Source organism: Paroedura picta, chromosome 1 (assembly GCF_049243985.1).
Source record: "Paroedura picta isolate Pp20150507F chromosome 1, Ppicta_v3.0, whole genome shotgun sequence".
NCBI lineage: Eukaryota > Metazoa > Chordata > Lepidosauria > Squamata > Gekkonidae > Paroedura > Paroedura picta.
In genome coordinates this window covers 143,562,597-143,579,876 of record NC_135369.1, presented here as the reverse complement: position 1 = coordinate 143,579,876, position 17,280 = coordinate 143,562,597, and the positions used below count along the sequence as shown (strand labels likewise).

The 17,280-nt window shown below is 43.3% G+C and overlaps 1 protein-coding gene across 2 annotated transcripts in view; it reads right to left on the bottom strand.

The window, feature by feature from the left end:
* Positions 1 to 569: 569 nt before the first annotated feature.
* Positions 570 to 17,280, bottom strand: part of ASRGL1 (asparaginase and isoaspartyl peptidase 1) — a 40,895-nt gene continuing 24,184 nt past the window's right edge. For both annotated transcript variants that reach the window (XM_077307263.1, XM_077307255.1), the window contains exons 4-7: positions 17,124 to 17,278; positions 14,530 to 14,648; positions 12,794 to 12,904; positions 570 to 4,665 (exon numbers count right to left, since the gene is read on the bottom strand). In XM_077307263.1, coding sequence (XP_077163378.1) covers positions 4,436 to 4,665; positions 12,794 to 12,904; positions 14,530 to 14,648; positions 17,124 to 17,278 — 615 coding nt within the window. In that variant the 3' untranslated portion in view covers positions 570 to 4,435. The remainder of the gene's footprint in view (positions 4,666 to 12,793; positions 12,905 to 14,529; positions 14,649 to 17,123; positions 17,279 to 17,280) is intronic.

Below are 17,280 nucleotides of genomic sequence, written 5' to 3'. Positions count from 1 at the left end.
ATATAAGTGTGGAGAACTATAATTAAATTAAATATGTCAACTAAGTAACGAGGTAGGAAGGATGAGCATTGAACATGCTTCAACTTATACTTAACCCTGTGTATATTCCAATGAATGCACATTATACAAGGACCCTACATGTGTACCATAGCAGAGCAGTGTTCTGTGATTATTGGTGTTGCTAAGCAGATAGCTTGCTATGTTGCCATGCATGCATAATGTGCAATGCTCATTATATCTGATTGCAGCCAAGTACTTAATGAGCCGCATGCTACTATGCATTACATGGTTTAAGCTCCAGTAAAGCACTAGCAATAAAGGGTCAGAAGTGCAGAGCTTGAGGGCTGACACGTACAGAGATTGTATTTATACCACATCAAGGTACTGATAATTATTCAAGAACAGCAAGAAAAGCCAGTATATTGGAAAGCAGAAAGATCATTGAAGAGAATCCGATGCAAAACCTAATATCTAATGTTTAAAGGGTAAACCTCGAATGTTTGAGTTGCTGATCCTTACTGACTTTTAAGCAACATACAGTCTTTATCGTCACCCAAGTTAACTTGTTGATAAATTGGCTTGGAAGCTGTAGAAAATGTCAGGACACTGGTGGAGTACATCTGTAAACCGCCCGTGGCGCCGCGGGCGCCACGGACTAAATAAAACAGTAAGGGGTCCTGGGGCGGGATGAGTCCGGGATGAGGAAGGGTCCAGATTGGACCCTTCCTCATGACAGACAATCGGAGGGACCAATTGGCAGGCGCGAAGGTCCCTCCGATTCCCAGCCCCAGGAACTGCGAGCCGCGCGCAGCGCGGCTCGCAGTTGCTCCCAGCCTGACGCGGCGAGAGGCGCAAAGCGCCTCTCGCCGTGTCAGGCCACCGCCTGAGGGAGCCCCCGGCAGTCGCGCGGAGCGCGGCTGCCGGGGGCTCCCTGTCCGGCAGCCTGACGCCGCGAAGCGCCGCGAAGCGCCGCGAAGCGCCGTGAAGCGCCGCGAAGCGCCTCTCGCCGCGTCCGCGCGGCCCGATCCACGGGGGTGGCTTCCGGGCGCGGCCCGACCCGCAGGCGTGGCTTCCGGGCACGGCCCGACCCGCGGGCGCGGCTTCCGGGCGCGGCTCGATGCGCGGGCGCGGCCCGCAAGTGCGGCCAGAAGCGTGGGCGTGGCCCGATGCCCTGCCGGTCCCCAGCCTAATAAAGGTTGGGGACCACTGCCTTAGCTGATGAGTCGCTGGAGGTTTCGTCTGCCTAGCCGATCAATTCGCTTACTCAAGCATCCCAGGGTAAGCAATTCTCTTAGTAAAGCATTCCCCTCCAGGAAAAGGCTAGCGCCCATTGTATTCCCACATACAATGGGCTTTGCCTCTAGTCTAGCAATTAACACAGGGTTCTTGATGTGAAAACATCTTATGTTGCATGCAAGGATAGGCTGTGCAAAAGGAGGAGATATGTAAGAGGGGGAACCGCCACTGTCTTTACACTCTCATAAGGTGGGGGAGAGGCTATGCAGCCTCTGAAAGCAGAAGGTGGCCACCATCTTTGATGCTTCCTAAGCGACCATGAAGCATGTAAATGACCTGAGATGTCACCCACATGGCACAATCTCACTAGAAGCATTTTCTCATCTACTCCAGGCCTCCCTACTGCCTTCCTATGACATGAAAGAGAATGGCAGGAGGCAGGGAAAGTAGCCAGGCTCTCTCAGAGGCTTCTGGCGGGCCTGCCATGAAGTGCCTTACCGACCTGGTGCCAACTATCCCTCAGCCACTTCTGGCTTCTTGCTGGCTTCTTGATTATTGCAGAGGCAGCCCTAGGCAGAGAGGTTTGGCAGGGAGGGGCCCAATCTCTCTCTCATGGCACGGAGGAGGGGGGTTGTTGGAGGGTTTCACATAATCCTCTTCCAATAATTTGATTCTCACCACTTTGTTGTTTCTCCTTTGTTCTATTCACAGTGTGTACAGTCTGAATCACTCCTTATTTATTTGTTTATTTATCTGGATTTTTATACCTCCAATTCTATACAGCTCCGGTGGCAAATCAGGAAGTATTAGTTAATTTTATCATTTCTGCCAGGATCCAAGGCTAAAATGTATCCTGACATAATATGAGTATCACAAATCTGGGCATTCTCAACTAGTCTTCGGAGTAATTAAACTCAGTTATCCAGGAGACAATGCAGCAACTATTAACTACCTGAAAGCAAAATGTATCTAAACTGAATATTTTGCACTGCTAAACTGCAGTAAAATGTTTTGGACTTAACAGTATTGTTATAAGGTATACTTCTACAAAGCTGTTGCTGAAATATGCAGCCAGATACAACAGTACAAATCTGCACGCGTGCACACAGCAACTAGACAGAAACAAATCAGTTTTTGAAAGTTTTAAGTCATTTGGGTGCAGAAGGGCAACTGCCTAGAAAGGAAAAGTTATAACAGTCCTAATGGGCGTAGTGAGTTGGTAAATAAATTCTCAGGATTGTGGTCTAAGCTTAGCTATGAAGTCAGGCAGAGTAGGCTGGCAGAAAGATCAACCTTAAAAAAAAAGGAGAAGAAAAAGATGCCAGGCAGGTTAGATCAGCAAGTCAAATAAAAAAGGCCCAGTCGTGCCAACCACCTGGATCACTGCCAAAGTAACTGTGTCTAAGCGATGGCCTATCCTGGGAATGCATAAGGTGTTGTGACTTGTCAGGATATGGCTGCTTCAGAAAGAGGAGTGCCCACTTTGCAGAACGGATATCATGTTTATTTCCTATGTAAGTTAACAGCAGGCTTCCAGGCACACAATAGGTTGGTGACAATCCCTGGGAATGGAACAAATGAGAAGATAAAGAAACTTGCTCTACAATGTGATGCTGTCCTCACTTTTAAAATTTGAATTAATGGCTTGCACGATTACTTCTGCTATGAAAGATCTTTCCTTGAGTTTAAAACGGAAATTTCAATAAACACTGAATAAATGGTGTAACTGAAATGGGTGGGCAGCTAATACTCAAGAGCGTCTGCAAACTTTTGGTACATAATATAACTGGGCTGTTTGAATCGCAATGATTTTTTAAAATGTTTGTTATGTTACAAAGGGCATCAGCTGTATCTCTATGCTGGTTAAAACAAAGCTGATTTGTTCATTATGCATCTCAACAATAATGTATACATGAGTACTATCATAAAACAAACTAAATGTGTAAAGTTTTATGTGGGTTATTTCAATAAAATACATAATACACCAGCACACCATTATTTCCCAGACTGAAGAGAAGAAATGGGACCAAAGCTATATCTAAGTATAACCTACAATACTGAATTGCATTAATATGAAAACAGGGAATAGAACAGATGGAATGAAATATAAATACCTTGCCTAAAAATAAAACATATTCCTTACTATATTATACTGCCAATAGACATTTAAATATGTAACCTTCTATTGTACTATTTTTGATTAATAGATTCCAGGACTGCAAGTCAACAAGGCAGACTTCCAGTTTTGCCCCAATCCTCAGCAGTACTGGAGAATTGTACTAGAACTCAAATCCATCTGGATAAAGGCAGGTGTTTGTTTATCTTTACATATTGTGTACTTTGCCTATATCTTGTACTTAATTTAGCCAAGAAGTGTCCCTTTTGCTGTTCTCTGGAAACAATAAAAAGAACCTCCAAAGATGCATTTCTGTGGAACTCACTGAAATTTTATAGGGAACTCTAAACTTATTTTTTGAATTAGTAATCACTTCAGTTGTTTCTTTATATTGTAAATTACTACTGAAACGACTACTTGTTATAACTTTTGACTCTGTTGGACAGTCTAAGAGGTAGACTAAAGTATGATACAAAACAATTTCTGTGTTCAGAACGAAGAGAACTTGCCATTTATATTCATCCCCCACAGATTCACATGTTCTGCTCACAAATTGCTCAATATTCTAGATATATTCTAGAACTAAGTTCTCCCATTTTTTATTTATTTCTTTAGGGATTTATATACCACCCCCTACCATCTTGGGGTGGTTTACAGAATCTAAAACTCAGGAAAATGAGTATATTCCATACATAAAACAAATAAAAATTCTGAACCACAATTAGACACAGTAGCATCAGCCACTGGTGATTTTTAGCCTGCCAGGTGTTGGGTGCTAGGAGATATCGGAAGGAAGAGCAGAAGAGACTGGAGGGAGACCCAAGAATTGGATATAATTTGAATATTCATCTGGCAGTAATCAGTAGTAGCAAACACCCTACGTTTGCTGACATAAAGGAAACAAAATCTGAAGAGTACCGTATTATTAATCAGGAGTTCATCTTGCTATTATCTCCAATATAGTCAAGGTTGCTTATCCCATCATTACATGATTGCAAAAGGTAGCCAGTACTGAAAGGGAACAAGAGATTTGCTTCTCAAGGAAAGTGTATGATCTTTATCCTACTGTAAAGCCTCCTTCCCCTAGGATCCCAGAGCGCTAAGGGCTTCTTCAGCAGATTGCTCATCCCTCTCCCCAGCATAAATGCCACACTGCAGCAGGTCATCTTTTATTGTGGCCCAGGCCATCTGCTTGGTGGAGAACCTCGCAGCCCAGTCTCCTGAACGGCTGATCACAATAATGCCTCCCAAACCTCCAACTCTTGTTTTCATGTAATCTAAGGCAATATCAGCAGCATCTTCTGGCGACTTCCCTGGGGGGAAAAATCAGAATACATGAAAAATTACATAATTTTGACATTTGCATTCTCTCATGATTCGTCAAGCAGTGGCTAATATTCATCAATATAATAAACTAGAGGCAAAGCCTGTGGCACGCAGGGAAACAACGGGCACTAGGCTGCATGCCTGCACTGGGGGCTGGCTACATGGCAAAAGCTACTGCCCACCCCTAGACTCTTGAAACCCTCCCCTCCAAACCTCAAGGAACTTTACTGACTCAGGGATCACCAGCCTCCAGGTGTGGCCTGGAAATCTCCTGGAATGGGAGGTCATCTGCAGACTATCGAGATCAGCTCCCCAGGGAAAAATGGCTGTGAATTGTCAACTTGAACTTTATTATGTTTGGTGATAAGGTCAATAAACCTCTTAAAGAGCAATCCAAATACCTATATATCTAGTTCCAGGAATCCAAGGGGGACTTAAACTCCCCCGCCCTTTTTTGAAACTGAGAGGAGCTTCAAAAGCCATTCGGTATCTAGCATGGGAGTCAGCTGTCCCATATAAAACATTCCACTGGGCTGGCACAGACTGCTTGTTTGGGCCTAAGTACTCATTGGTTCCCAGCCAATAGAGCAGGGATTCCCAACCAGGGGTCCGTGGACTCCCGGGAGCTCTGGAGGGATCCGTGATCAGATGTGATGTCACTTCCAGGGACATGGCAATTCTGGGGATGTGACAGGGAGGTGTGACCTGCTGACATTACTTCCGAGGCCTGAAAAATTAATTCAGGGGTTCTTCTGTGGTAAAAAGATTGAAAAAGGATGCAATAGAATGAAGTACAGAGTCCCTGCTCAGCTCCCCCTCCCCCTTGATTAGTCTGAAATGCCACTTTGTGACTTGAGACAGGCCTTATGAAGGTGGAGGACAGAGCATGGCTAGCTATCCTCAATTATTGGCTTAAACTGTCTTTCTTCCCTTGTGGCTTTGCTTCTTTTCTGGATGGAGGATGAATTTCAATCTACATGGAAATAGACTGTGAAGGCAAAAATTGCAGACTTGGGATTTTCTCTAGAGCTTCTGCTGAATATGTTTTATGATTAGGCTAAATAAGTTATTAAACAGCGAGTAGTGGACATAGAACATCAATGATTTAGCAAGTAACTAAATTACTGTATGTTTTAACGAAGACTGTTTCATGTATCGTTGACTAGTTTTAATGTAAACCACCCTGAGCCTTCGGGGAGGGCGGTATATAAATCTAAATAAATAAATAAAATAAATAAATAACTCTGCTTATGTTGTTAGTGGAAGCAATAGGTATCTCACTTTTCCAATGGCATATTTATCTAATCTTGAGGTACCCAATCACCGGAGGGCTTTTACTTTAGCTCGCTGCAATGCCCTTCCTTCGGCTGTACTTGAAGGGAGATATAAGAAAATTCCTTATGCTGAGAGGTAGTGCCCTTGTAGCTCTGGTCAAACAGAAACAATGGAACATATACTTCTTCATTGCCAATACTATAAAGATATACATTCCATTTTAATTTCACCATTGTTATATAGTGTCCTAGGGGCATTCAGATCAATTTCATACCTCCTTACTGCTCACAGACACAAATTGTGCTGTAACGTATAGCGTCGCCAGCTTCTGCACTGCAGCTATGAAAATTCAGCATAAAATGACAAACATCTAATGATTCACGGAGCTCTGATCAGAATAATTTCCTATATGTATAATCTAATCTAGGCTTTTAGCAGTTTTATGGTCTATTTTATATTATATTTTAGTAAATATTAGTAAACTTATGCTTTTAGCTGTCTGACCTCTCATTGTTGTAACTGACTGATTGTTAATTTTCCTTATGCTGGTCTATGACCATAATCTGACCTACCTGCTCAGCACCTGTGGGAGTAATAGCAAACCTCCTTTTATAAGTATCACACCTGTTTGTAGAATCAGCTCTAGTCTATCCCTCTAGCTATGTTTTAGTAAACTGAATTCATTTGTGGCAATGGTTGCTCAAGCCTCTTATTTATTGTCTTCAAATAGAGGAGATTCCACAGCCTTCCTATAATGATATTTCATTGGCCAGCTGTTCTAATGAAAGACAGAAACAAATGACTTTCTATTTTGTCCCTGTCTTCTATTTAAAAAGCAAAGAAAATAACGGATTATGCATAAAAGGAATAGGCAGAAGTATTGTAGAATGTTAACACAACTGGCGTTCAATATATAGCTATAAATAAACTTTATTTTTTACATTTTCCCCAGTTTGTTTCAGTGCTCGTATGCATACAGTTATTTTAACTGAATGTAGTGACCAAGAGGGAACTTATAGGATATTCATCACCTTGTCACAGTGATACAGTTGGGTCATTTAAGATTCTGGGAGTCCATGTTAATATAGACTTTAGATGTAAACCTTTAACCTGTTTTGGGTCCCCCTGCTGAGCCTGTAAGCTAAAGCCATGGACTTGTGTCTCAAAACTCAACCTTGATGGCATCACTTCTTATCACCTGGATTTAGGATGCTACTGAACGCTACTGTCCATCAAAGCATCCTTGTGGAAATTTGTGTCACATTCATTTTTGTGTCACATTCATTTTTAATAACTCCCTGAATTGAAACCTTCAAAAATGAAAATTCCAAATAGTTTGTCAAACATATCAGTTTAGCAAGACGTAGGATTTAAAATTTTAATTTTAAAGGGAATATACTGTGGGAAAATTTAGAAAGCTTTTCTTTTTCTTGCGCAGCAAGCAACCTCAATAATAGCTACTCACAGACTCAATTCAAGATATGGAATGTCATCATTTGATATGAATATTCAGAATGCATCAGATGTGAAATACTGACACAGAGACGTACGATTTTGCCTTTCATCTGTATAAAAGGGAAACCCAAATATCCATGAATGGAAACTATTCTCATGCTTAGAAACTGAAGTCCCAACATTTCCAAACACTAACAGGAAGGGTATTTTCATCTAGGCAACAGCTGCCATCATAACATTTAGACATTCCAACTACTGCAAAAAGGATCATTCAGTTTATACCCTTAAGTGGCGCACCTGCTCTTCACTTGTAGTACACAAAGATCTGAACGGTATAGGCTGATTTGGGGGGGGGGGCTGGTGGGTGGTGGCATTTTTGGGCGATATAATGATCTGAAAGAGGGTGAGCTCATTCCAAAATTAAGAATGCAGTGATCTGTTTAGTCATCATAACCTCAATAAAGAATAGACCCGGGGACCCCTGAGTGAAACATTCCAGAGCAATTTTTTTTTAGGAAAGTTGGTTTATGTGTGTCAGAGCCACTGTATAGCATCCATGCTCGTAGCACAGCTGCAGTTATGTGGACGAAGTACTGGCAGCACATTTGTACACCAAAGAAAGGATCAAAGTATTATATGGTTTGTGAGATTGGATGGGACCCCATGAACTGGGATATTCATTTACTTTCTTGCTAGGCCTGCCTCTTTATTCCAGTAGGAGAGCAGAGGCAGGGTGCCACTGAACAATTTCTCAAGGAATTATCCAGTTTCTATGGTAAAAACATAGGCCTGGAGAATTCCTAGGACATCAGGTTATTAGGTCTTGGTACAACTGAAATGAGCCTCTTGTGGCGCAGAGTGGTAAGGCAGCTGTCTGAAAGCTTTGCCCATAAGGCTGGGAGTTCGATCCCAGCAGCCGGCTCAAGGTTGACTCAGCCTTCCATCCTTCCGAGGTCGGTAAAATGAGTACCCAGCTTGCTGGGGGGTAAACGGTCACGACTGGGGAAGGCACTGGCAAACCACCCCGTATTGAGTCTGCCATGAAAACGCTAGAGGGCGTCACCCCAAGGGTCAGACATGACTCGGTGCTTGCACAGGGGATACCTTTACCTTTACCTTTTACAACTGAAAAGTGAAGTCACACTGTACTTCCTCCACCCCATTTTTTCTCCCACTGGAGCGAAGAGTAATGGGCAAGGGCCAGATGGCCTGCTGTTGTGTGCCATTTCCTGTTCACTGCTACTGAAACATCAAGGTTGTGAAGGGAATTCAGCAGCATTATTGTACATGTGGATCATCCTTAACAGAGGCCAGATCAGTACAATTTTATTTTTTATTATTTTGTGTCAAATACTTTAAAATAGAAAAATCAGGGCTAAAGTAGCTGTCAATGTATGTAACAATTTTTAAAACTAGAAATTCATTTGCAAGACAATCATTCACAAATATTAGTTTTAAGCAAAGTCAGATTATTTGGGGAAAACCTGATGTATTCAGCAAGTAGTGTACAATTTTAGCCTCATCAATAAAATGCTTGGCCAGACCTCCATTTTCTGTGCACTGCAGTCTGACAGAAGCCACTGGGTGAAACCTGAACTTCTGCAGCAACCTCAACTTGAATCTGGTTCTCCCCCCCCCCTTCTATCGTCTTGCTGATCAGTGGTTAACAGAGCCTGTTTGCTCAAGGCCTTCCTTGCCCAAGTTCTTTGTCTTTCGCCTATGACTCATCCTTGTCACTCTGCCAGGAAGTAATTTCCCCCATGTAGATACTAGAAAGTCTCTGGAGGCCCCTGAAAGATTCCAATTATGCCCCAATGGCTCCTTTTCTCCTGAGTAATTATCACCCATCCTGAGCCATCACCTAAACCCATCGAGAACCATCTCCCTTTTGTATCCATCCCCAGCCAGCTCACCCTGTGTATATGCAATTTCCAGCATGCACCACCCTCCAACAGGGTATAAAAGTCCCCTTACTTGGAAGCCAAATTGCCACTCTGGACTCCCAGAACTGTCCAGATTTTCCCATCATATCACTGGTCGTTGCGTCGTCCTGTCTCTGTCTTCCGCCTCTTCAAGATGGGTAAATATCCTTTCACTGGCCCATTTGCTTTACTCTGTTCATTTCCACTGCTTATTTCCCTCCCTGTTAGTGTGTTAGTGTGCCTGCTATATGTTAGTCTGAAGTCTATTTTATTTACTTTCTGTTAATGTTAACAATAAAGATTGCTTATTATTTCATTCGCTATATCTTGTCTGCCTCCAATTTTTAAGGGGAGAATTACTTCATAAAACATAGGCATTTTGATCCTCTGCTAGTTACCTGCCTCTCCAAAGCTATTCCCTGCATACATGTGTCTCCTGACATGCAATTCAAGTAACAGAAGAAACTTTTGAACTGGATCATTTTGTAGACCAAGCAGTCACAAGAACAAAAATGCAATATTTAAAATTTATTTTACGTGTTTCATAATGGCAAACTGGTGGTGGTAGAAAGGTCAGTCAAGTCAGTCAGCTTATAGAATCCCTGTAGAGCTTTCAAGATAAAGAGACATCCAGTGGTGGTTTCCCATTGCATGCCTCTGCGTCTTGATTTGGACTTCCTTAGTGGTCTCCCAAATACTAACCTGGCTAGCCTGAGCCATCCAGGTTAGGGTAAAGGCAAATCATCGTACTATATTGAATATTAAAATAGCTGGCCTAGATCTGTAAACAAAACCAGTTAATGAGACCCCCCACAGATAAGTCAAGGATCTCCATATACTCAGGGAACTCCCAAAGTATGCAGAATAATATTACTTTGTGAATTAACAAAAAAACAGGGCGTGTATGCCTGATCAGGACTGAATATGATTCAGGAGGCTCAGAATGCAGACAACAACCAATAGCCATTTAAAGTGGAAAGGTGCGGGTGCATTTGTAAATCTACCTACTCAAGTCACTCTGAGTAGGTATTATACAATTCCTGGAGCAGGAGATATGGATTTGCAAATTTCTTCTTCCAGTAATTCCTTATGAGATCTAACCAAACTGATGGTAGGAAAAAGAGGCAGACCTAAAATTAGGTGTGGGGTTACCCATTATCCCCTCCCCCCACTTTAGGGAAGAGGCAAATTAGCAACCCCATACCTTCCTTATTGTACTAATCAAGTTTGGAGCAACCCAAGTAGCTTTTCACTTAATGAGCCCTGACCCTTGGCAATCTGTGTGATCCTGATGTACAATGACCCTGATTGTTGAACTTCAGGGAATCAGAAAAGCATTGGTCTAACCTTGCATTTCAGCATAGCAAACTTCTAAACTTCTAAACCATTTCTGCCCTTCAAATTCCTTGTAGCACCCTCAAATAGTTCTAATAATTAAAAAGGCAATTCACACACTGAAATTAGTGTGACTGAAAAAAATGCTACCAAAAAAAGTAAGAAGCCACAATCTCTCTGCCCATGCCCTTTATCACTAACATCCATTTCAGAGAGTAAATCTGCCTTGATGCCAGAAATGATGCAGGAGTTGCTGGATGAGGAGCTATGTCCTGTGTTCAAGATTCTCTTTTCAGTTCTAGTAGCTAGAGCTGTACAAATACCTTTTAAAAACTAAAATTGTGGTGATTGTCTGTTTGGGAGAAAGAGCAAGCGCTGATTTCCACCTTCTGTTTTCTCCATCACCAAACAGAAAATAGGTGAGTTCTGAGCTTTTTGAGAAGTTCCCTTTGGCTGCAACATCATTATTTTGATATGCAATTTGCACCAGAATGCAATGTGAACAACTTGTGCAATCTGCCATCTCCCCCCACCTCCAGTCCCGGTCAGCACTTCATTGGTAGGTTTCTCATGATGGAACAATATTCAGCTATTCAGCAGCAGACCCAACTCTGGGAGCCCTGATCTCTGAACAGCAGCAAAGAGGCTGGAGGGCGCTTAACCCTTTCCCTACCCTTAACTCAAGCCATGCTACTCCCCCACCTTGTTATGTTGCAAGGAAACCTCTCAGAAATCTGGCTAGGGAAGAGGGCTAGAGGGGAATGTTTCAGTCCCACCAGCTGCTTCTCACCTTCTCACTGTCCTCTGCTTTGGTACTCTGCAGCTGTTTGGTGGCTTAAAACTGGGGGGGGGGCTTGAGTGACAAACTATTTGTTGAGGGCTAAACATGGTTTAGATAAAATGTAGGGGTAGTTGTGCACCAGAGTTTTGCAGAAAGCATGCCTGACACATATTTGATATGACATCAGTGCAAATCTCTTTTGTATTTAGTAGTATACAAACACTCCTTCTGTACCTTGCTGATTACTTTATTGCAATACTAGAAGTTCAGAGTTCATTTGCATAAAAAATGAAACTGTGCTCTAAAGTCTACAATGACACTTGTGTGGCCATGCCTGCTGCATCTGTAACTGCTTATACAAGTCTGGTCAGTACTGAAGGTAAAGCTCTCCACATTGATCTGTGGCCTGATTATATTAGTTTCATGAGCAACTTGGTTGCTGCTGCTGACCAGGATCACCCTTCTACTTAATACATGGATAAGCACACTTATTTTTATTCATGCCACTTCCTTTTGAAATAGCAGTCAAGCATAAAAAAGGCTTTAAAAAGCTAATCAACAACGAAAGAGTCCTGTCAATTAAGTTGGATGTGTGTGGAATGCAAAACTACCTGACTTTGTTGGGGGAGTTTCATACTTGTGTTTTTAAAAGCTGCCTCCACTTTGATTTGCACAGCTAAAAACCCCAAACATTTCCTAATATGAAAACAGTTCATCTTCTTAGACCAGGGGAAACAAAAGGCCAGCACTAAGGAGAAAATCAATTTTTCTATCATCTGGACATTGTCATCTCAGGCATGAGATTGGTCTCCAGTGTTCATGAGTGACATCTTCCAATTTGAGAAATACTATTCTAGGTTTACAGCTAGGTAAGCCCCTCAAGGGGACCCAGGGCCCAGTGACAGAAACACTACTGGGCCCCGTGGCAGTAGTGCATCCTGGGAGACCAGCTGGGCCCAGCAGTGACAGCAAAGCCTGAAAGTCATGTGGCAGCAGTGCAACCTGAAAATCATACTGGGTCCAGTGCAGTGGCCACACGGTCTAGGAGCCATTTGGGGCATGCTGCCAACAATAGTTCAGCCACTGAGGCCAGGGCAGCCACTGGGCCTGATGAGAAAGTAGGGGAAAACTCTCCTCCATGAGTAGCAGAAGCCCACACATGTATACATTTGATGGGCATTTACTCCATTACAGTCAACATTTGTGTAATATTGAAGCATCTTACTCAGTATGTGTCCTCAGCATGGAACAAATGACAGATTGCCATTCAGCTCCATCAACAGATGGTAGGATCATGATATCCCTATACTCTCTTTAACTTACGACACTGCAAACATCAAATTTTACCTTGCTCCATGTGATAAAGGGCAAGCCTGGCAAGAACCACTTTCATAATGCTCTCTCCGTGGCCAGTGGTAGAGGTGGCCCCAACATTATTATCTGCATAACCACCACTTCCTGAGCAAAGAATAAAAACAAAAAGAGTTAAAAGGTGACATTTTCAGTATCGCACATATCAAATCAAGAGTTGCAATTTTTTTTTGTTGTACTCTTGTTTTTCATTTGTACAGAACTTGGATGTTTTATGGCAGGATACAAATGTGGTAAATAAACAAACAGATAAAATTAAGGCCAATTACAATTGTAGTTTCAGATTAATGAGCCACATTGACCATGTAATTTCAGACTGATATAGCCACATCAATGGGTTTAGGTGAGGGGCAAGAAGACAGAGGCGTATCTGCATTTCAGTAGTAAGATGAGACTTGGCGGAGAAGGAATGCCCATTAGTTTCAAGCAGTTAGTGACCCTGGGGCAGTGACATATTCTCAGCTTAGCTTCCCTCATGAGGTTGTCCTGAGGATAAACTGGAGGTGGGCAAAGCACTCATGCCTTGGAGAAACAGTGGGATAAAATAGGTCAGCATTTCTTCTGTGTGGTTAGGAGTTCCCACAGCTGCAGAAACATATGGACCAACTTGCTGCTTGGCCATCCCATGGAGAGAGGTTAGTGGCCACATTAATTCTGCACCTTCTTTGAGGTGAGCAAGTCCACATGTCACCTTAGAAAAGGGATTATCAGGAGTAAACCACAACACCACAGATGGCATTTTTCCATCTGCACCAGGCACGGCTACTAACACCCTATCTGTCCTCAGAACACCTGGATACAGTAATCCATGCAATGGTCACTTTCAGGTTAGACTTCTGTAACTCCCTCTATGCAAGCCTACCCTGGGCTTTGATCTGAAAGCTGGTAAAGCTTTGATCTTTACAGCTGGTAAAGAATGCAGCTGCTAGGGTCGTCACTAGATCATCTTGGAGGGCCCATGTCCAGCCACTTGCTGAGGCAAGTGCATTGGCTACCAGTCTGTTTCTGGATCAAGTTCAAGGTTTTGGTTTTGACTTTTAGGCTATATGCGGCTTGGGTTCTACTTACCTGCGGAACCGTTTACCTCCTTATGCCCCCTGCAGGGCACTTCGTTCTGCAGGTATGAATTTTCTGATGGTCCCGGGGCCCTGGGAAGCGTGCCTAGCCTTGTCCAGGGCCAGGGCCTTTTCAGTCCTAGCCCCTACCTTGTGGAATGAGCTCCCTGAAGAGCTGCAGGCCCTGTCAGAGCTCTCGAGGTTCTGCTGGGCCTGCAAAATGGAGTTCTTCCATTAGGTGTTTGGTTGAGGCTGGGAGCGTACTGGGGAATTTCAAACTCCCCCCCTCCCCCCTGGTTCTTGGGTATTACACCTACCCTGCTGTATCTATACCCCCAGCCACTCCAGCCCACCGAATTGACTGTATTGGAGGCTGGGGAGAACTTTCATTTATACCACCATCTTGTCTTATTGTGTTTAATTTTATTTTATTGTTATGTTTATTTTATTGGGATAAAATCTGGGGATGTTATTGTTATAAGATTTTATGTACGATGTTTTATATATATGTTGTAAACCACCGCGAGCCAGTTCACTGGGAGTGGCGGTCTAGAAATCAAATTATAAAAAAAAAAAAACTTGTCTCAAAAACTATGGAATCGCCATAACTCAGCTGGGATTTGACGGCACTTTCACAGGCACACGTAGACACACTACCTATGCAGGCTGTATCACCAACACGGCCAACCAGCTTGTTAGTAAGTCCCCCTGTTGATGTTGCACAAGCGACATTCCCTGCACTGTCAATTGCAACGGCTCCAACAGTTCCAAGGTCTCTGCCAAAAACAGCATTTCAAACAATTAGCTGAGGATCAGAGCTGTTTGCCAAAAAAGAATACTCTGTTTATTTTCACAGGTAGCCTATTCCAAGTATGAAAAAACAACAAACATCTTCAGTATGACCTTTAACATAGGCACATTTATCTGCAGAAGTCATCAAGAAGTGTACTGAGATCTATGCTCTTCTGGGTTGGTTGTTAAAAGCAAAGGGACTATTAACAAACTAAGGATTAAATTGAACAAGACGCTAGAAAATCTGATTGGCCCTCCAGGGCACTGTAGGTGGGATTGGTAAAGAGCTGATGGAGGGCTTCCTGATTCAGTCTGGGACTGCAGCAGGAGTGGGTATGAACAGGGAAGGGTATAAACTCTGCCTCATACCGTTTTTCTAATCTCAAATGGTGCGCTGGAGCTGCCATTAATGATTCAGGAAGCTCTGCAGCAGCCAATTACCAAGAAAAAAAGGCACTGGAAATTGTGCAACAACTTATCTGGTTTGGTACAAAATAAGACAGCCGTCATTAATTATCATGACTGAAATCTCTCTCTCTCTCTCTCTCGCTCTCTCTCACACACACACACACACACACACACACAGAGAGTTTTCAGGTATACCAATTCCCTGGGGCTTTCTGCACCGGGATCCTTGTAGCAAATTGTTTGCTGAACGAAAAATCGCCATTTAAAATAGTGCAATTCGTCATTATGCATACCTGACTTTGTAGTGGAATCCAGTTGCGTTTCTATCATTTCCCACAAGCTTCCGGTCTCAGCAAAAAATCGCTAGAAAGGAAGCGCTATTGCCGAGCTCGTCCCGCCCCTGGCCGTCAAGCAGCCAATGGGCAGCCGTTAGCATGCTCCCAAACAGCCCCTTTCCCTTTAAGAAAGGTTTTTTTTAAAAAAAACAAAACACACCCATTGCAACGAATATGTGTTGATTCGTTGCAACGGAGAGACCCATCAGCTGGCAGGTGTGTTTGAGCTGTCGTTTCATCGTTGCCACGCTCCCCCCAAGTGAAAAAAAAATCCCCCCCCCCTCACGGGCCCGATTTTCGGCCGAAAACAGTGTAAAAAATAAAGGGAAAATACATCAGCAAACGGGCTTCTCTGTTGTTTGTGCTTAGTGACTAAACAGCTCTGGGGAGGGACTGAAACCGGGGAAGCCTCTGAACAGGCTTGCTGGTGGGTTGAACTCCGCTCGCTCAGAGAAAAAAAAATGGCGATCGCTTCGCCGGAAGATCAGAGGAGAGAGCTAGGGGGAGGGACTTTGTAGAAACCACAACAATGGTAATGCACAGAACTTTCCCGCTAGTGTTGCAGTTTGGTTGCAGGAGTGTAGCGCTTTCCGGAGGGTGAATCCACTTTTGGGGATTTCCCTGAAAGCGCTACAAGGAAGCGCTTTTTGCGGATCGGTTTCAGGTGTGTGGCAGATTGTCAACGACGTTGTGCATAATGGCAAATCAGTAGCGTTTTCAATTGGCAACCATTGTGCGATTTGAAGGCGTGCGAAAAGCCCCCCTGTTTTATTAAGACCACAAAACTCCATCTGGTATATATTGTGCCCAGAAACAGATACACTGCACACCACTCTACAGAGGCAATTTAAGAGCAACACTATGCCCTTATACCTTATTTCAGCAAACTGGATTCTACAGGTACATTTTTCAATGAGGCTGTGCAGTTATTAGCAATGTTAAATATATCAAGTAAAACTACAGGGCTGTTCTAGAAGCGTGGTAAGAAGAGAAAATGGCAGATTGAGCCTGGTGATTTTTCAAGAGGAAACCCTTGTAAGCCAAAATAATGTATCCACAATTTACTCCTAAATTATCCCTAGAAGCAAAATTGACATACTAGTCTCACTATGAGAAGGTGATCCTGTTAACCAGTGGTCCCCAGCCTTTTTATCACCGGGGACCACTCAACGCTTGACAATTTTACTGAGGCCCCGTGGGGGGGGGTAGCTTACTCCTCTACTCTCAACCACTGCCCTAACGCTCTCTGATCACTATGGTAATGTTTAAACATCCCTTCAAAATAAGATACAGACACGCCACAACAATGAACATAAGGAATATTTTATTTTCATGGAAATTTTAACTCATGACAATGACAAATCAATGGGAACCCTGAGCTTGTTTCTCTGCAACGAGATAGTCCCATCTGGGAGTGATGGGAGACAATGACACCGGAAGTGTGTTGTAAAGGGCCGGGGGGGGGGGGAAGGTGTCCTTCGGGGCCCACTTCCAATTAGTCGATGGACCACATGTGGTCCGCAGCCCACAGGTTGGGGATTGCTGCTGTTAACCAAGGGACATTTTTGAGGTCTTAATTCATGTCAGCAGTGACTGGAAGGCACATAACCCACAGTTTACTCCAGTTTCCATAACACAGTTGCCATACCTCCATATTCCTCCATTTGGTTTAATATGATTTGTTCAATTCAGCAAGGAACAAAAATGGAGACTTACTTTTGGAATTCTTGAGGGTTCGAATCAGCCTCAAGGTTTTTCTTCCATCTCTGTAGAGACCTTTCAGTAATGAGTTCCTCTCCTGGAACCTCAGGAACTCCCATGGCCCTGGCAAAGGCAAAAGCTCCCTGGTCAGTCAGCAACATATGGTCTGTCT